Genomic DNA, 21,204 nt, shown 5'->3' with positions numbered 1-21,204 from the left:
GCATTTCTAAGAAGAGACTTTAATAAATGTGTTCCGGTTAAACTCATACACTTTAATATCACTTTAAATAATCATATTATAATTAATAAGGAGATGATTAGGGTGCTTTAAACTTTACTTGTGTTTAGTTCCATTGAATTGACTCTCATTGAAAGACTCTTTGGTAAAGACTGATGAAGTAGTTTTATTAGTTTATGTTCTGTATCTGGATGGGAAATCATTAAACTAGACTGGAATGAGTTGCAGAATAAGCGATCATGCCTGTTAAAAGCCTTGACGTTTCTCCGGACATGTGGAACAGAGTTCACGCGGTGTTTTCCTGTATCACCAGGTGCAGATGTTGGCAGGCGCTGCTTTCGTAGGCCTTTATTTCCCAGGAGTTTCTCTGATTCCAGTCTTTCTATAAGTCTCCAGGGTAGTTTTTTGCAACGACAGCAATTTCGCTGTACAACCATTTCAGTGCGGACCACCATTGTACATTTGAAAATTGCCCAAGTCTGTGCATCTAATGAATATATTTATGAGTCCAGTGTTCAAATCAGTTTAATGACCGGTAGCCAGCTGGTCAAGTCAAGTTCAGAGATTTATTTTGGTCTCTCAGATGAGGAAAATATTTTTCTCCTGATGTTCCTGTAGGTACTTTAGAAGACTTTTTGATGTTCATGTGGGTAACACTTCATTTCATACCTTTTCAACATATCTGTGTGACTCCACGTCCAGGTGATATTTCACCCCCAAAATACATTATTCTGCATGGAGAAATTTAAGTTTTATATATATATATATATATATATATATATATATATATATATATATATATATATATATATATATATGTGTATATGTATATGTATATGTATATGTATATATATATATATATATATGTATATGTATATGTATATGTATATATGTATATGTATATGTATATATATATATATGTATATGTATATATATATATATATATATATATGTATATATATATATATATATATATGTATATGTCGTGTTGCCAGATACACGTATTATAAGCGTCCATTTTTTTTTTTCTCCTCTCCACTTCATTTAGGAAGTGAATTAAGTAGGAGGTTGCAAGTTAGGGACAGTAATATCTTTATATTATTTCAATAACTCAAGACTCATTGCGGTTCATTTATTTTTAGATTTTTTTTTTTTTTTCAATATCTGGCAATGCCAGCATAACGTTAACAGTCAGTAATAAAAAAAAAGCCAAGGTTCAAAATAGCGAGGGCAGGTTATTCCTGACAGGATGCAATTTAGTAACACAAACGTAGTGATCATCTTTAAGACAGATACACTGAAGACGGACACAAAGATGAGAGAAGTCGCGCACGCAGAAAAAATGCTGTACCAGACAGAACAAATTCATTGAAATACTGAAAGAAAACCATAATTATGGAATTAGGGTGGGGTGAATATGGATGTATTTCTGAGGAGAACTGACTGTCTTCAGAAAAGTTTCGATGGCATTTTCTTTATCCTCTTAGCGTTGTTAAATACACATTAAAGTAGTGTTAATTAGCGCAGCTCTGCGTGCAGCAATAACTCAGAGTTCTGTTAGCGCCTCATGCTGTCAGAGATTGAATTTGCATTTTCATCAGAGTCAAAAAGAGCTTTATTGCCAAGTGTTTACATACAGAAGAAATTTTGTCAGGTGCTTCCAGTACAGAAAGTACAAACATAGTGCAGACACATATATAATTAAGGAAATAAAACTAATAATAATAAATAGTAATAATAAAATATTCATTCAACCCATCTTATGTTTTTGTTTTGTGCACTTCACTTCATGTTGCGTATATTTTTGTTTGTTTGTTTGTTTAAGGTTAGTTTGGCCAGTAACAGAGCAAAATAAACATTTAATAAATGTAAAAAAAAGAATAAGAACTAAATAAATTGGCAATGAAGATGGGAATCAACTCATTTGAGTGTAAAATAAACAAAGTCCTGATCAGTGCATCCTTAACTTGGAAAAGTTAGACCTACCTGAAAGACCTGAAAAAGCATGGTTCATTTCAGTTTTATCTTTGAACTATTGTACCTATTTGTGCAAAATGGTTATTATTTATTACAATACAATGTTACAGTCAACAATGAAAACAATAAGTCTTATTTATTGTTTGTTTGATTGATTGATTGATTGATTGATTGATTGATTGTGGCAAGTCCTGTGAAAATTTTGCCAGGGCAAGTAAAAAAAATTCAACCACTGGCCGAACCAGACCAGTAGAAAATGTCCTCAATATGATCAAAACAATCAAAATCAAAATCAGTGTCTTAACACTTGTACACTGATGTGTAGAACACGTAGGTTACGTAATGATATGATAAAGTTAAAAACTTAAAATATGTACTTGAAAAGAAAACAAGATGACTTTGAATAGCATCACTGTAAAATTATGAGGAAGAGCTGAGCTGGTCTTCCACATGTATTTCCTGGTCTGAGAATGACTTCCTGCCTAAACAGGAAGTAATGGATACCAAAAAAGGTAGAAATATATGTATGTAAAAGGAGAATAGATGTGTCTGAAAGCAAAAAAAAATTGTATGCATGTGTAAGAAGAATGTTAGTGTGTGAAAGCAAAAAAAAAATGTATGAAAGGAGAATGTATGTGTGTGAAAGCAAGGATATATGTATGTGAAAAGAGAATGTAAGTGTGTGAGAGTGCCAGAATGAATTATGGCTTGTATGGCCCCTCATATATACTGTGTATATTTATATAACATGTGAGGGACGCACTGAATGAAAGCACATTCACTCTTTGACAGCAGATGTCGCTAAACTGCAGAAAATGTCGTTAACCTGGAAACCCCTTAAATAAACCAGCTGGACTACTTTCTGAAACATATTTAAATAATTTTAAATAGCCATTCAGATATGTGTATTTGCTATGATGTTCATCATAGTGCCAAATACTTAAGTATTAAGAATTAATAGGTTATTTTAAACTGGACTACAATGTGCCATAGATATAGTTTGAAAATGTTTAGATTTTTTATTGTTAATTCACACTTTACATCAGGGCTTCATTTTTAACATTAGTTAATTCATTGGTTAACATAAACTGCCAATGACAAATTCTTCTGAACATTCATTAATCTTAGGTATTCCAATATTTAATAACACATTGTTAAAATGTAAAGTTGAAATGATTTTAAAGTTGAAATGATTTTGACCATGAACATGAACTATGACTTGTATTTTTTTTTTTAAACAAAGATTTATAACTTCTGTAGCAAATGGAGCTATTGTGAATGTTAATGGTTAACTAGTGAAATTGTAAAGTGATACCTATGGGTCTTTATAGTTCTTTTGCACTTTAATCTGTGCAAAACTTTTAACTTTATATATTTGTTGTTTTATTTGATTTAAATGTTCAGTTATTTTTGTTATTAAATTTCAAAACTGTGATACAGAGAGCTGCACGGGTCCGATTTTGTAAATCCGCACCCGCCCGTACCCGCAGTGCTTAAAACCGCATCCGACTCATTTTCCGACAGCAGCACTAATAAAAATCCGCACCCGACCCGACCCGCTTAAAATAGAACCGACACCCGACCCGCACCCGAAATCAAATCAGTTAAGCCAATCACATTAGACAGACTTTTTTCGAATTTTATTGCCAGGTCATAGAGAAGTTATTTATGGAAAACTCTTTTTAAAAGATATTCGTTTTTTATACATTTTATCGTAATTTTAAACAATGTTTTATCAATCAATTGCCCGTATTTAATTAATAAGAAGCAAATATATAGCAGACAATGTAATAACCTTATAGTGTAATTGACAGAATTACAAAAAAATATTTTGCTACCTAAAAGTTAAATATTTTTTGTGTCACACATGCATGCATGTCTATTTCCCTTTTATTAAATATAAACGCATGTGGACTGATATTTTTCCAATGTCTGGACTCCTTTATTAATGGAGTATATAAACAGACGTTTCAATATATTGGTATTAAATGCATTTTCTGAGAATTTATATTTCACGTTTTTACTGCAAATGTCGAAATACGTGCTCTTTGGTCCATCAGTGCTTGAGTCACTGATCACATTAGAATAACATATCTCATAATAAAATACAAAATTGACTGATTTATGAATGTATATGCATAGTTCTCATCAGTCGGAAATACAGATAAATGCTTTCATTTGTTGTATTTTTGATCCTGAAAGAAAACAGAACAACAAAAGAGCGAATCATACCACCATCTGAGGTTGTGCTTCAAGTCGAACGCACCCATTTTTAAATCGTTCACAGCTGAGCATCGCGAGAGGCAGATCTGCACCAGAGCGCACATGTGAATGAGCTGCACAAAGTCATTTTCAGATGCAATAAAACAACAAAAAAAACAACCCTGGATAGCCTAGATTAGGCCCATATTCACAAATGTGTTAGCTATGGAATGAAATATCTGATATTCCGATTGTCAAATACATGCAAGTGGAAGTGTATTGTTGTTTAAACACTTTTATAACGATCGCGTTAGTTGAGCTGAATGCGCGATATAATTTTATGACACAAATTTTGGAATAGGCTTAAATCAAACACATTTTAATTCAGATTCTGTATATATATATATATATATATATATATATATATATATATATATATATATATATATATATATATATATATATATATATATATAAACGGAAAACAAAAACAACAAAAAAAAACTGCTGGCTGATCTTTTACGTCTGTTAACTAATGACTCAAGCAGCCATTCACGCGATTGTGATTTTTTTTTTAAAGTGTAACGTAGGCCTATTTTTACGTTTGCACTTGACTGTTTTGAACCCGTGTTTAGACCCGTGTTTCCCTTGTGTCCGACCCGACCCGCACCCGTATCCGACACAGTTGGATATTTTTACCCGTTTTAGCCAAATTTGTGGGTCACCCGTCGAACCCGTGCAGGACTGTGATAATACCGTTTACCATGAGAAAAGCATGAGCAATTAATTGCATACCAGCATATCCCTTATTATAATGTGTATTTATAAATAAAAATTAAATTCACATTTAATAATAATATAAATAACTATTATATGAATTATATCTTAATATTGAGTATACTACAATTGTTTTTTATATTAATTGTAGTCGGTTAGTAATGAGATAATAGTAGCATGAATGGGGGGGGGAGGGTACTTAATTGTCTGCATATTAGGAAAATGATGATTATGTATTTCTTGTGATTTTTGGGTGAAAATGGCAGATTTCACCCATCTGTTCAGGAGGGTTTTAAATAAAGACAAAGTCTACCAGTCCGTTTGCTCTTTTAAAAGTAAATTTAATTTTCTTTCATCAAGTGGCACTGCTGTCTAAAGTACATCACCATCTACTTCAGTTTGAGAGGCCCAGAAGCGGATCTTACTAGATCAGTGTGTTCTGCCAGAAAACCCTGAGCGAGCTAAACTACCCAGACCTGTTTTTGTTTTCCTACTCCTGTTTGCCTAGTTACCATTTTTATTGCATTTTGTTGACACTGTTTGCTTTGCGGATTCTGCCGTCTGCCTCTGTGATAGGTGGTCTGTGTTAATAATGAGTCTCATGTATTTTTATAGTTAGCCATTCAAGAATCAGTTCCAGCGCTCGGGCTGGTTTTAATGTAAGAGACGTCCAGTCATGCACACACAGACTGGTTAAAAGACGTCTGCCAGAGCCAGACTCAACCCCGTCCCGAAGTCTAGACGCCTGCAGCTCGGCGAGGGAACGCCGGCCGGATGTTTGGGGTTGAAATGGGTTGGGATGTGGAAGTACGGCTGCCATCTCCAGTCCAGGTGCTCACGCTGACATATGTCAGAAGCGTTCGGTGTCCGAATCAATTAGCTTCTCTGGTGTAGAGCAGGGAGGACAAATTGGCAAAGTGTTTTGTTTAAATAAATGGCCTCAGTGGAGTTTTTCCAGGGGGAGCGAGGCTTGTTAGGAATGTGTGGTCTCATCGTTCTTAGAAATAAGTCGTTGCAGCATCATCCGTTGACAACACGTTTATTAATTCACACCATCACAAAACCGAAAGCTGAGACCTCCTGGCTGCGGCCGGATTGTGTAATCTATTATATTTATTGAGTTTCAGTCCGTAGTGATGTGGTTTGTATACAGTAAGTTCACGTTCTGCATGATGAAGCTTGTTTAATGTCATTTGGGATGAGAGAAGAGCACAAACCCTGAATCTTAAAGGGATAGATCACCTTAAAATTAAACTTTTGTCATCCTTTACCCACCCTAAAGATGTATGTTGAACACAAAAGACGACATTTCAAAGAAAAGTTGCCGCTAGCCATTGACTTCCATAGTATTTTTTACTTGTAATCCAATGGCTACTGGCAACCGTTTGGCTACTAACATTCTTCATAATATCTTCTTTTGTGTTCAGAAGAAGAAAGAAACTATTGCTTGGGTGAACTGTCCCTTTAAGCATTAAACATTGGCACAGAAATCATCAGATTTTCACCTGCTCGATGTTAAAAGGAGTTAAAAATCCCACAGACCTACAGTGAAGGACCCGAGCCGTATCTAAAGACCAGAAACTGTTTTTGATGCAAATGGGAAACACTTATCAAACTCCCGTCTCACAGGGACTCTGAGTTTCGGCAAACATTGATAAAGCTCCCTGCCAAACATCACCATTAAACCGCAAAACACAAGCAAAACGTTCTGTCACGTCGAGCTTGTTTTCTGGCGAGTTGGTGTTTTTCACTAATTGTTTTTGACTAATGTTTTCCCTCAGATTTCTGGTTGTTATGAAGCAGGTCAGACGGCGTCTTGGAGAACAGTGTTATAGGGTTGTTTTGATGATTGGATAAATGTCCAGGTCACATTTCACCCCAAAATGTTATTTTCAGTAAATAAATTACGCCTTTTTAGGATTATTTTGCGGGCCATTTACCAGGGTGACAACTAAAGCGAAAACTTAAGCCATTAAAAAATACTTTCATTACACATTTTTTAATAAACTGAAATAGAATAAAATGTAAAAACGTATTTTATTTCAGCTCGACAAGGCGTTTTTGTTTAGTTTAACTAAAATTACTAAAAAAATGAAAACTAAATAAGCTAAAACTAAGAGCTAAAATAAAAAAAATTAAAACATGATAAACTAATAAAAATCCCTGAACACAACAAAATTACTAAAACTTAAAAGTAATATTAAAACAGAAAATATAAAAGTTATATATAAATTAAAGTAACAAAAATTATAAAAGTGCATCTATAATACTATTATAACACTGCTATTTACTAATATATAATGTCAAATTTGTTTGCATTGACATTTACAAATATTATGTATTATGTGTATATATATATACACACACACACACACACACAAATATACTCGCATTATTTTTTCAGAATTTAAATCAGCAGTAAATATTTTTTTTCAATTTCTATCTATCTGTCTGTCTGTCTGTCTGTCTGTCTGTCTATCTATCTATCTACATGTTCATATTATGTAAATCAGCATTAAATAATTATTTTCTTTCACATTTATTTTGTCTTGAATGTAAAAAATATTTGTACGAATTTAGATCAAATGTGCTTATCTTGCGTATCTTTTTCGTTGTGCAAAATATTTCACTTATTTAACCCTTCTCAGTTTTGGATCCAGGAGTGTTCTTGACTGGTTTTGTGTGATTTATCCACATCACTTACTTTTTCAAACAGTGCCAGTCTCCTTCGAAGCTCTGCGGCGTTTAACTAGCGACCCTCAGGTTTGGGTTGAGAAAGTCTAATGAAGTTTTTCAGCCTTCACATCAGATTTTCAGGTGATGTGATCTCGATCCCAGTCTGCTAGTTCTGAAAATATCGCTGCTTGTTTTATTTTGCTGTCTTTCAAAGGAAATGGTGTAATTGATCTTTACAAGGACGCTGTGAGTGGAATTCTCCCGGCTCTTCCTGTTACCTTTTCTAGTGTAATCAAATAATGGGTTTGGTTTCAGAGCTCTGCAGTAGCAGAGGAGAGGAAATGATCTTCAGCAGGCTTGTTTATTTGACTTCTGCCGTTCTGTTGCATGAAAGCTGCAGCACTGTAACGTGAAGCAGAGACCGCTGAGCCCAGTGGCGCTTGAAAATGTGTTGTAATTCAAATTGATTTGTCTAATTAAGGAGCAAGACCTGTGTGCTTTCCCCAGGCCAGGAATCTGTCTCTGAATTCAGTCGTGTTGAGCTCTTTCAGTCTCTCATATGCAAACATGTTTTTGTACCAGGATGTGTAATATTTCTGGACTGGTCTTCATTTGCTCACTTTCGTGTTGTTTCAAATGCAGCTTTTTGTTTTGAAACACAGAAGATGTTTAGCAGAACGTCTGAGCTGCTTTTGTGCTCATATGATAAAAGATTTAAGATCTTAGGATCTCCGGTGATAACATTTACTTGGAGTTGTTTGTTCAACTGTTAACGAAAGCTGAACCAAAACAATACACTGTATATTTTCATTACTTGAGACAAAATAAATGTTAACATTTTTTATAAAGGTTAGCTAGTTGGTGAAGCAAAATTTCTCATTTTCATGTAGTTTAGTTTAGATGAATAAACTAAAACTCATAAATATAAATATAAATTAAGTTATTTTATTTTGGAGACTAACATTGAAGGGTTGTTTTGATGATTGGATAAATCACAGAAATACATATCCAGATCACATTTCACACCAAATTAAAATAAATAAAAACGTTAAATGTAATACATCAGTTTTTTAGAATATTTGTTAGTTTAATAATATAATATACATATATATATATATATATATATATAGAAAATTAATTTTTATTTATTTGTATAATTGATGTAGACAAATTCATACAAATGACAAAAATACAACAGTTACTAAAACTTTAACTAAAATTAAAATGAAACATAAAATATAAAACTAAAATCTAATTCCAAATATTAACTAAAACTATAATATTATATCAAAATGATAATATTAAATTAACACTGCTATGTACTGCTTGTTGTACTAACTTTAATTTTCAGTAATTCAGTTTTTTTTAATCTTATTAGTTTATGTATATATAAATATCAGAATGCTAAATATTATATTTATAATTGCATTGTGACAATTATGTGATTGCTGATTTAACAGGCTCAATGTTGTGATTGTTTTCTTGACTTTTAAGCACTTTTCCCCTCATTCTCATTACTGCAATCCATTCTGGATGCTTTTTTTTTTTGCTTTTTTGTAACTTTTGATTCTCATTCTTTATTTTTCATTACTGTAATACACTAACAACTTATATTTTGCTTCTGGTTGTACAGACATGAGGGTGAGGTAATAATGCCAGAACGTATGATTTTGCTCACAGGAATTAGATTTTTGTTAGTCTTTTTCAGTGTTTCATTAAAAGAAAACAAGGAGGCCAGTTTTTCCTGAGACCAGCTGTCAATCAAACCATCATCAGCCCCTCCCTCCACGTCTGTGTTTACATTTCATATTTAGTCTCCTGTTTTCTTTGTCTTTTTTTTTTCAGTGAAACCAAAAACGATAATATGCAGATGGGTATGAATACCGCTGTAGTATGATAACTCAGGCATCTCAGAAATGGTAAAACAGTCCTTCGCCTCTGCAGTAAACTGTCAACAGCCTCGCTGGAAAAAGACCACAGAGATCCCAGTGTTCATGACTGAATGGAATAACCCGACTTCGTTTAGCTTTGATCAACCTGTAAAATTAGACCAATTACTAAAATTAATCTGATATTTTGCAGAAGACAGTTTTGCAAGCCAGGGATTGCAAATGGTATGGAAAAACCTTCCTTAAGCCTGAAAAGAGCCGTTCTGTCAGAGTTTTAAGCAATCATGTTTTTTCCCCCTTTTGGGCCAAATTCATCAAATGTTTTCCTTTTAAATGGCTTTATATGCATTTAACTCTGATGTTGGGAGGGGATTTTCTTTTTCCCGAAAATGCTAGTTACTGTTATCGCAATGCACTAAAATTTATCTCACACAGGCTATTGCTTGGAGATAAATAATAATAATAATAAAAAAAAAAATAAAAAAAAATAATAATAATATTAATAAAAAAATAAATAAATTTTATATATATATATATATATATATATATATATATATCGTTTAATTAAAAGAGGAAGTTTTGGTAGTTTTGTTTTAGGTTTAAAATTGATTTAATTTTATATAATATAATTCAGAAATATATGAACTATATTACATTATATTACATTACATAATATTATATATAGGCCTCATTGAGCTGAGCTTATGCACCTAAGTTTTCGAATGAGCATTGCCAGAATTATTCACAAATCATGCTTTTTGATATACATTTAATTTATACTGTATACTATCCTAGGTTTTATTTTAGATTTTAGTTTTGGATTTTCAGTTTTCACTTTATATTATATTATATTATATTATATTATATTATATTATATTATATTATATTATATTATATTATATTATATTATATTATATTATATTATATTATATTATATTGTAGTATTATATTGGTCTTATCTGTTTTTGAGTGAACATTGAAATATTATCCACAAATAATTTGTAGATATATTTCGTTTATATACATTCATAATAAATTACTGATATACTATCCTAGGTTTTATTTTTATATTTTTTATGTTTTCTGTCCTCACTTTAATTTTTATTATATTATGTTTTTATTTTTTTTATTTAATTTATTTCATTTTTATTTTTTTATTTGACAAAAAAAAAAAGTCAAAAAAATAAATAAATACGAAACCTGTGCTAATTAAAATAAAACAAATTGACAAAAAGATAGAATCCAAGATTTGGTAATAAATTATTATAACGACAGATTTATAAGCAATGGTTAAGATAATAAATTAATATAAATTATTATTACTCTTAGTTTTCTAGTTCAAATCTAGTCGAATGGGTCATAAAGTTGTTAATGTATCATTGTACATCAGAATACTATCCTTTATAAATATAATTCCTCAGGAAAGTGGTTCTGGTTTCCGAGGATGATGGGAATTTTGGCCGGGGTGCGTGTGGAGAGTGAGGGATGAGATTCTGCATACTTACAGCCATTTCTGTCTATTAAAAACCATTCCTCTGCAAAACAGTGGGACCGACATGGCAGCCGGTATGTCAACCTTGGTGTGATGCCAGGCCAGAGAGATCTATATTAAAGTCTTGTGGCGCGGTGGTAAATGCTCCCCCTGTGTGTGCATGTGTGGGGTCCATCCGGCTCGCACACTCACATGTACGTTCCTGAGCAAATATATTTATGACCAGCAAATGTTTACAGACGCCAAGAACTGCTTGTGTGTATTCCAGGTCTCAAGGTGGATTAAGTCTGTGCCTCTTCATGAAGAATATCATCTTTTCTTTTTTGGACGAGTTGTAGTCAGCTGCACTCAAGAGTCGAGGATCTTTCAAGGGCCCTTCAGTGGTTTTACCAACAAGAGCTCTTTATCGAGGATTGCATGCTGAAAGGTTTCTATTTTTTTCCAGTGCAAAATGAAAATGCAAACATAAAAACAAAAATTAAAAAGTCCAGGTCCATGCAAGTCAATCACAAAATTTCCAGCTTATTTTTTAGGACAATTTCATTTTTTTTCATTCTTAATTTTTTGTAATGACAATTAAGCACAATTATCAATACAATCATTTTTATTTTATTTTTAATAAATAAAATTTTAATAAATAAAAAAAAAATTCCCAGATTTTTCTCATGAAGCAAGACAAAAACATTTAGTACTTTAAAAATGGCACATGTTGACCCTGCTTAAATTATGATTCAATCAGAGTTTTGAATCAATTCATTTAAATACCAAAAACATAAGAAAACATATTTTGAGTAAATTAAAATGTGCCTTTTTATGATTGCTAATTTTTATGTATTTATTTATTTATTGGCTATTTCCCATGGTTATTATTGTTAACGAAAACTAACACCATAAAGCCATTACTTGAACAAATACATTTTAACTGAAATTTAATTCATTTAAATAGACTGTCTGAACTGATTCACATAAATAAATAAAACTTTTACTTTTTTAGGACTGTTTATTAAGGCTTTTTACCAGAGTTCTTATCGTTACTTAAAACTCAAACAATATAAAACCGAAATAAAAATAAAATATATTTAAAAAATAATACTTTCATATTATTTATTTTTATTTTTTTATTTTTTTAATCACATTAATCTAAAATCTATTATTATATACCAGTATATAAATAGTAAATCATATAAATGATTGAGAATTATTTGATCTTTTTAAATGCAAAAACTCTTAATGATATTTTAAATAGGCTTCTGTTTTTCAGATATTTTTATGTTCCTAATGTCGTCTTTTATTTTATTTTGTAACTGTTTTGATTATTACATGATGGTATTTGCTTTGCATTTTTCAGATGGTATTTAGTTCTCATATACAAGTGCATCCTCAACATCAAATCATCTTTTTAACTAAGAAAAGCCAGCTCTACAATTAATCAGATCTTGCTCTTCTTGAGTTTGTTATTATATATGTCACAGATCATTAGTTGTGGTTTGCTTCAGTTCAGTCCAGTGTATTTATATAGCACTTTTACATTCGCGTCCAAAGCAGTTTTACAAAGAATAGTTTTGTTGAACTCGATCCTCCCTTTTTATCCTTTTGTTAGGACGGGTTTAAAAATATCAGTAAGTTAACACTAGAGTCCTTCCATGAGATTTGCCATAATTCTAGAGCGTTCATGGGATATGTTGATTTACATAAGAACGGCTATCATTTGCACCATGATGGATGAGCTGTTTTTCCTCTTTTGGCAACAAAGTGAAATTATAGCACTTAACCAGACATTTTTCATTGCAGTTTTTTTTTGTCCTTCTCGAGCTTAAAGATTTAGTTGCATATGATTTAGACATTCCTGTGTAAACCTCTCATGCACTGGCTGATAGAAAGGTCAATTATGTCTTTACATTTAACCAGGACACATAAAACACATTTAATCCTATTTCTAGACTGCTTATCTTGTTTTCATATCGAGGCAAGCACCACGCGGTATTTTGCTGTGCCTGGTTCATTTTTATCTGTTGTTTTGATGCATTTCTCTCTGTTTGCCATGCGCTCAAGGACATTTTCTGACCCGTTTAAGCAGAAATAGCAAAGTTAGACGTTCTTGCACAAGACATTGAAACTCACGTCCCGCCGAAAGTGACTCAAGACCTGCTCTCAAAATAAAACCCCCTTATCGGTTTCCTCAAGGTCTTCATGCAGTGCGTCAGTTGAGTGCTGATTTTAAAAACATCTCCGGGTTGACGTTACCAAGCGCTGATTGTTACATACTCCTGCTTTCTTTGCTGATTGAATTGCCTTTCTTTCTGTCTTTGCTCCTGCAGCTCCATCAGGCCGCAGAGGTGGCCCTCCTGAGAGGAGCCAGGGCCATTTCACCAGAGGATATCATCTTTCTAATGAGGAAAGACAAGGTAAAAGCACATCAATATGAGACATTACCGCAACATAAATCATTAGCCTTTTTATGTATGGACTACCGCTTTGGTTATCGAGTAGTTTTATTGCTTTTGTAGGTCTGTCGCTTTTCGCTCACTGGTTAAAAGCAAGAATCAGGGCTGGGTGATACAGTAAAAAATATTATTTTTATATTTATGTTATTTCAGTGAAGAGGGTAAAGTAGATGAAATAGGTTTAATGCAAGAACTGAAACACAATAAACTTAAAAAAAAAAAATCATTCAATAAAACAGGTTTTCCACACTCTCTCTATAATTATTTCGAATTATTTCATTAAAATGAATCAAACTTACTCACTCTCTCTCTCTCTCTATATATATATATATATATATATATATATATATATATATATATACATATATACATATATATATATATATATATATTTTTTTTTTTAACACCATCCATTTTTTTTTTCTTACATGTTTTGAAGAAACCAAAACTAAAAGTAATTTTGTAGGATACAAAGATGGACGGAGATTGTTTTAGTTTAAACATTGAGCCTGTTAAATTGAGATATTTATGTGATTATATTCTTGTGAATGCACATACGACAGGTTCATAAAGTTTTAAATATGGAGATTTTCTTACACAAATGCATGGCTTAGCCTCAGAAGGCCTTTATTAACCCCTTGGAGCACTTTTTATGATGGATGGATGCACTTTTTAGGGCAAATTCACTGCCATTATAGAGCTTGGAAGAGCCAGGATATATTTTTTATGTAACTCTGATTGTATTTGTCTGAAAGAAGAACATCACATACACCTACGAAGGCTTTGAAGATGAGTAAATCATGGAGTAGGTTTAATTTCTGGGTGACTTATTCCTTTCATGGTATATTTTTTTCTCCTAACATTTACAATACAGACAGTATTAATTTTTTGCAATATTCATAATGCTGCTTCATTCAGTGTTGGCAGCTAAATTATTCTGAATGCATCAGCCAGCTCTAAAAAGGATGAGATTTATTTAATGTTGTGAAGAGACTCAAACTAAAAGATCATTTTGTGAGACGCAAAGATGGATGGAGACCCGAGCCTGTTTAATTAGCGACAATATTGATTTTTGCAGTATTTCATTATTTACAATGTTAGTTCAGTATTATAAACACATCGCCAGCTCTAGAAAGAACTAAACTGTCTGAAACTAAAAAATCATTTTTGTGGGGTGGATAGATGGATGGAGATTGTTCTAGTTTGAATGCTAAACTTGTTATTTTGTTCTCTCAGAAAAAATTACGGCGACTCATCAGGTACATGCAGTTCAGAGACTACAAATCCAGAGTCCTCAAAACCATCGAAGATGAAGATGTGCTGGATTCAGGTACAATATCTGGAGCATTTTCCATTTTTTGGTCTGCCACTGATTCAGAGTCGAGCATCCATGAATCAAGTGCTCGTTTGTTGTTGAATCACAGTCATTGCTGACAGAAAATAAGATGCATGACAACAAACCATATTTTGTCCGAATTCAAATTCAAAAATTCAAATCTTTTAGAACAGGTAATGGATCGGAACATCATGAAAATTAAAAAAAAAAGGAACCTCTGAATGAGAGCCTGCTCTTGATTCCCAACCCTAGTTAATGTATTGGACCTTCATATCAGGGCTCCAAACTGCGACTAAAACGGTCGCATTTGCGACCATAAATATTAAAATGCGAGTGAAGTTTTTACTGAGGTCGCCACTGGCGACTAGGCCTATGTGTTTACATGCTATCTCTTAAAAAATTGCATGTAATGCCTTTTTTCCTGATTGTTTTGCATTCACATCTTTTGTTATGTTCGCGTATTGAGAGAATGCGCATCGAAGTTTTAGTGGGAAAAAGAGTTTTAAACAGTCCTCATCTGCCGCGCAGCAGCGCTGACACACACCTGATAAACGCGCGCGAGAGAAAAATGATGGAGACTTGAAGAGAGAGTGCAGAAAAACAGCGTCTATTTCGTTCTTATCTTGAACAAACTACAACAGGTAAAGCTGTCATCTGTGTGATCAAGTTCTCATTTATAATCATAAGGCTTCTTCTTAACAAGATCTTAGTCCATGCTGTGTTCTGTTAATGCATGAACTTCATTATTTGAAGTGCACTTGCCGTCCAGTAATCGCAAAAAGCTTTGTGCTTTGTTACTTTTTAATTTACAAAGTATCAGCTTTACAATTATTCCAAATTCATAACAAAATTCAAACAATAAATACAGTTTTGGTGCTCTTTAAGGGCCGTTCACATATCGTGCCTAAAAACGCGTGGAAAACGCTAGGCGCGCCGCTTTCTGATTTTTTTCCAAAAGCCTTCGGGCTCTTGCGCTCCTGAGGCGTCTGCCGTTGGTAAGCAACCATGACCTGTTCTCTCCATGAAGACTCGTAAATTTCAGCAAAGGATAAATGGATTTGCAGCACTAAAAATCGCAGTAGCTCTGTTACTAAATTTATTTAAAAATGGCCATCCATATACAGCTATGATCAGCTGTTCCTTCATCTTGGCTGAGCTTTCAACGTTGGTACTGGAAAGGATGAAGCTGATTGGTTGGTTCTTGTCACATGTCCTGCGGTGCGCTTGCGGGATTCTGAAAAGTTGAGATGTTTTGACGCGCCTGGAAAAAACGAGCGCGTCGCTTCCATTATGAGCACGCACGCATACCGCGCGCTTACATTTGAAATAAGGAACTTGAGCGCGCAAAAGACGCGACATGTGAACGGCCCCTAAATTACGCCTGGTTCACACCGGACGCCGAAGCGACGCGGAAGCGGCGCAGAACGGAATTGAAAATCACCCCAAACTATACTCAGGGGCCAAGTGATGCTTATGGTCCAGATTTTATTGGTACAGATTTTGTGTAATAAACAACGCATGACTGTATGTTTCAAGTTGGAAAAGACCGCGCTTATTCTTATCGCTTAGCTTATTCCCAGGTCATCTACAAGATGGATTAAAATGCTGATAAAGTCAAGAAAAGATGAGACATAAACACGTCAGTATGATAAAAAAGTTAAAATGTAAAATTTAAAATGTCAAATAAAAAATTTTAATAAAACGCATAAAACATGTTTATTCTTTGGCACCTAAAAAAATCATTTGGCACCTAAGTTTTTTTCTTATAGGAGCCAATGGCTCCTTACTCGATTTTTTTGTTTGGAGCCCTGCATATGTTTGCCACTTAGCATGTTTTCCATATGAATGATTTTGTTCGTAAGATATTCAGTACATTTCCCCCCATCAACAGCATTTTACCATTTAGCTGTTTTCTTAAATGACGAAGAGGCACATAATAAGTGGAGTCGAGGGGTAATTTTGTACGCCACAGTCAATCAGTGAGAGTCATTTACCAAAATGCCGGCAGAAGCTTTGGCTTGAATCTGCTTTGAACAGCCCTCCCTCATCAATATCACCGAAAAATGAGCGTGAGCGAGGAAAACCATCCGCAGAAGCAGCGTAATGTCATGCAGAGTGTCATTAGGACTCTTGCTCCTCATCTAGAGTGTAACTTGAGAGATGGAAGAACATTGAAATGCGGCGTTTGGATTGCGGAGTCTCCATGTCTGAACACAGAAGCTTTTCCATGGCTTGCTGTCTGTAATGTGTTGCTCTTCTGAAATTTGCCTGACCCCAAAGAAGCCCTTGAAACCAGGAGATTATTGTTCTCTGACTATTATCTGCATTATTGCCTGCAAAATCAAATCTAAGAGGGAATTGTTTCAGTGTGAGGACAGGGAAGCCTGTTTCTTTCTTTCTTTCTTTCTTAGAGCGAGAACATGGGTTCTGATTTCTTTCCGTGTGTTTGTACAGTGACCCCTAAAACAAAACTAAACTGCAAATGAGGAACTTCTGTTCAACTACCATTGTGTTTTCTTAGGTTGCTCAGCAGATTTGGGGTCAGATGTAGTAGAGCAGGAGATTGTTATTGTGAAGTGCTTTTTTTATTATCGTTAACACTTTATTTTGATAGTCCACTTTAGACATTCTACTAGCAGTAAGTAACTTTGCAACTACATGTCAACTAGCAGTTAGTAGAGTATTAGTAGACTGTTTGCTTAATATCTTCTAACAATTTCTTTGTCAACTTATTGTCAACTTATACTAAGCCTAAACCTACCCCTAACACTAACCCTAAACCTACCCTAACAGTCTACTCTGAGAGTTAGTAGACATATAGTTGCAAATTTCTGAGATTTAGTTGATATGTAGTTGACATGTAGTTACAAAGTTACTTATAGTCAGTAGAATGTCTAAAGTGGACTATCGAAATAAAGTGTAACCTTATTATCTTACTAAAGTATTGTATCTAAAGTATCTTATTGTTCCTGAATGCTCATATTCGGAGTGATTCATCAAACCCATTTAGTCGTCAAATTTACAGGAAATCATTAATAGTATTATGTTAATATTAATAGTATCTTAATCTTCATGGCAGCTTGATGAGAGCTGCTAAATGCAACTATATGGCATGGACTATTTATTTTCACTGTGAGTTCAATTCATAGTGCAGAAAATTAGATTTCACCAGTTTTTTTTTTTTTTTTCATGTTGAATATTCTGTTTCATTTGGAAATACAAGTAGTTACAACTGACATTATTAGGTAAACATGTTAGGTAAACACATTTAAATTATGGTAGGTAAGTCTAGGGAAAAAATGCATGAGATAAAAACATTTCTTTATTTTTATGCACATTATGTTTTGATCTGCTATGTCTATAGCACTTCTTATCACCAAGCAAATGAAAAATGTTTTACTTGTAGTTGTCGGATAAATTCACTAGATCAAAAGTGTTTAATGCATTTGTTCAATATTTATTTGTTCAAAGCACTTCTAAACCTCCTATTACATTAAGCTTGGACACATTTAAAATGTTTTTGTTTGTTTGTTTTACTTGTAGTTCTTAATTCTAAAGCATTAATTAACTAGGTCAAATATGTTTTTACTAGTGTTTAAGTTAAGTTTTAATGTAACATTTCATTATTAGATTAACTATTCGTCCAGTTGAACACTTGTCACCATGTGTTCAGTTCTCATTGTATAAAATCAGGTCTCACATGTTCCTCTTGGAAATACAAGTAGTTAACGGACATAATTTGGGTTGCAAGCCCTGTTGGTTGGTCGTGTTTATACATTTAGACATATTGTTCTGTAAACATATGCTCAGTTAATTTAAGGCAGGTTCAGTAAGTCTAGAAAAAAATGTGCGATATGCAAACTTGAATGTACTTTTATGCAGTTTTCTGTTGTAATCTACCGTGTTCAAAGCATTTCTATTACAGGCACATTTAAAATGCCATTTTTAACTTGTACTTCTTGATTTTAAAGAATGAATTCATTTTTTTACCAGTGTTTATGTAGTTACATTTTAAAGCACCATTTCATAGTTATTAGATTAACTATTTATCCAAACCAAGATTTTCCAAGGCCTTTTATTCATCCAAATATTGTATCAGATGTCAAATTAAAGATTCTTTAAAGCCAAAAATGCACTACTGACTATGTACGTCAACGTATTTGTATCATTTAAAAGTGAGTTTATGCAAACTGACATTTTTACCGTTTGATTGAGTTGCAGCATTTACAGAGGAAGTCCACAATTACAGTCTGTTCGAGGTTATGCTGTGCCAGTCCCAACGAACCTGAAGCCCATAAAACAAGCTGTTATTGAGGTGTCATAAATTCAGTAACCTTGATTAAACACATTCTGGGGCTATTTCTGTCCTTTCATTTAATTAACGTTTTCCTTCTTTTTTTTTTTTCTTTTCATTTTCCCACCCTGGAGCTTTAGGCCTGTAATGCCCGCTGACGCTCAAATGCATGAACATGCTGGAAACATTGAAAATCAGTTGCTGTGGTAGAGCGTGGTTTTATCCTGCTGTGGGAGTTATGTACATAGTGAACAAAACTTGACACCGATATAAAATCTCTCATATTTGAGCTGCTTATTAGTCTGGTTTCCAGCTCTGCTCACTCTGGACATTCATTAACCAACTTCACGAGGTGCATCATGGGATGTTTTTAAACACTAGCGAAGGAGGAGTATGTTTGATGGATGCTTTTCCACCTCAAATATATAATTATTCTTTGAAAATAAGATTGTATTTATTTATTTATTTATTATGTTAATGTAATGTTATCATTAATTAATGTTAATAATGTACATTAAAATTAAAAATTACATTATATTTATATATTAAGGGTACATTATTGACATTTATCTATTTTAAACATACATTCAAATTATGAATAAATATATCTTATAATGTGTTAATAATAATAATTATAATAATGATTTTTTTTTTGATGAGGCTTTCCACTCCAACTAATATATGTATTTATTTAGTTAGTTATTGTTAATGTTAACATTATTAAATGTTAATAATGCAGATTAAATATATGTTGTAATAATTATATTACATTAAAAGTACATTATTAACATTTATACATTTTAAACGTACATTAAGCATACAATATATTATATTTTTTATGATTATTTGATTATGCTTTTCCACTCCAACTAATATATTATTGTTTAAAATAAGATTTTATTTTTTTATTTTATAGTTATTATACTAATGCAATGTTAACATTAATACATGTTAATAATGTTCATTAAAAATTATATGCATAATTATATAGTGTGTGTAATATAAATTATTAGTAATTTTAGCATAGTCATTTTGTTAAATGAACATTATTAATATTTATATATATATATATATATATATATATATATATATTAGCACATTAAAAATGTATGAATACACCCATGTTATTATATATTATTAGTATTGGTAATAATTTTGTAGTTGGAGTGGACAGTAAAGGAAAACCATCTATAAGTGTTATATATTTACATGCATGTACCGATATGCATATTTACTAATTAAAAATAGTTTTGTAAAAACAAATACTTTTATATGAATGCAAAATTTATTTTTGCCTACAAAACTCATTTCAGACATTTAACTGATGCAATATATATTGGACCAATATCAGTTATCATATTTTGATAGTGGTTATTTATCAGTCAGTATTGAATAATATTTTCACTAGCTTTAAGATTTAGCTCATCTCTCATTGTGATTATGGCAAAGATTAAACCATTAAATCAATTAAAACATTTTCCATCTCTCATAAAACACTTTATATATTATTCAAATCCATTGTTTTTAACTTTTGAGACTAAACAGCATCCCATAGATCCCTTTATTTATTTTTTTCTCATATAAACAGTGTATAGTTTTGTTCTGTGGCATGGTTCTGTGACAGATAAGTGTGTGTTGTCTGAGCTCTGGGTCTTCATGACTCAGGTAAAGGAGTCGAGTGGGCCGCTGGGTCTCAGATGAGTGACTGTTTCTGTCCTCTCACAGACAAATACAGCAGCAGCAGCAGCAGCAGCACGGTCAACAAGAGACAGCGTCTGCTGCAGGACTTCATGAGCTCCATCGACCAGACGGGGGAATTCCTGACGCTGGTGGAGGAAGAGGAGGTGGATGAAGTCAAGCAGGAGCGGCTGGAGGTGAGAGCAGAAATATGCAGGCTTTCATGATAAAGATTGGCCGAACTGACTAAAACCCTGCGTCTTATTCATGAACCACTGTCATGCAAATTTAAATTAAGATTAGAAATGTTTTTACAGGCACAACAATACATTAACTATCAAAAATCTGTTTATTATTCAAATCCATATTCAATTTTAGATGCAGTCGATAAACTGGCAATGTGAGAAAACACAATTTGAAAT

At 32.9% G+C, this 21,204-nt stretch overlaps 1 protein-coding gene across 2 annotated transcripts in view; it reads left to right on the top strand.

Moving 5' to 3' along the window:
* supt3h (SPT3 homolog, SAGA and STAGA complex component) overlaps nucleotides 1-21,204 on the top strand; it is a 113,402-nt gene that overhangs the window by 64,414 nt on the left and 27,784 nt on the right. For both annotated transcript variants that reach the window (XM_059518439.1, XM_059518440.1), the window contains exons 4-6: nucleotides 13,350-13,436; nucleotides 14,712-14,805; nucleotides 20,831-20,979. In XM_059518439.1, the coding sequence (XP_059374422.1) occupies nucleotides 13,350-13,436; nucleotides 14,712-14,805; nucleotides 20,831-20,979 (330 nt within the window). The remainder of the gene's footprint in view (nucleotides 1-13,349; nucleotides 13,437-14,711; nucleotides 14,806-20,830; nucleotides 20,980-21,204) is intronic.

Source organism: Carassius carassius, chromosome 31 (genome assembly GCF_963082965.1).
Source record: "Carassius carassius chromosome 31, fCarCar2.1, whole genome shotgun sequence".
Taxonomy (NCBI): Eukaryota; Metazoa; Chordata; class Actinopteri; order Cypriniformes; family Cyprinidae; genus Carassius; species Carassius carassius.
The sequence above is the reverse complement of the archived record's forward strand: the minus strand, read 5'-3'. Positions and strand labels throughout refer to the sequence as shown.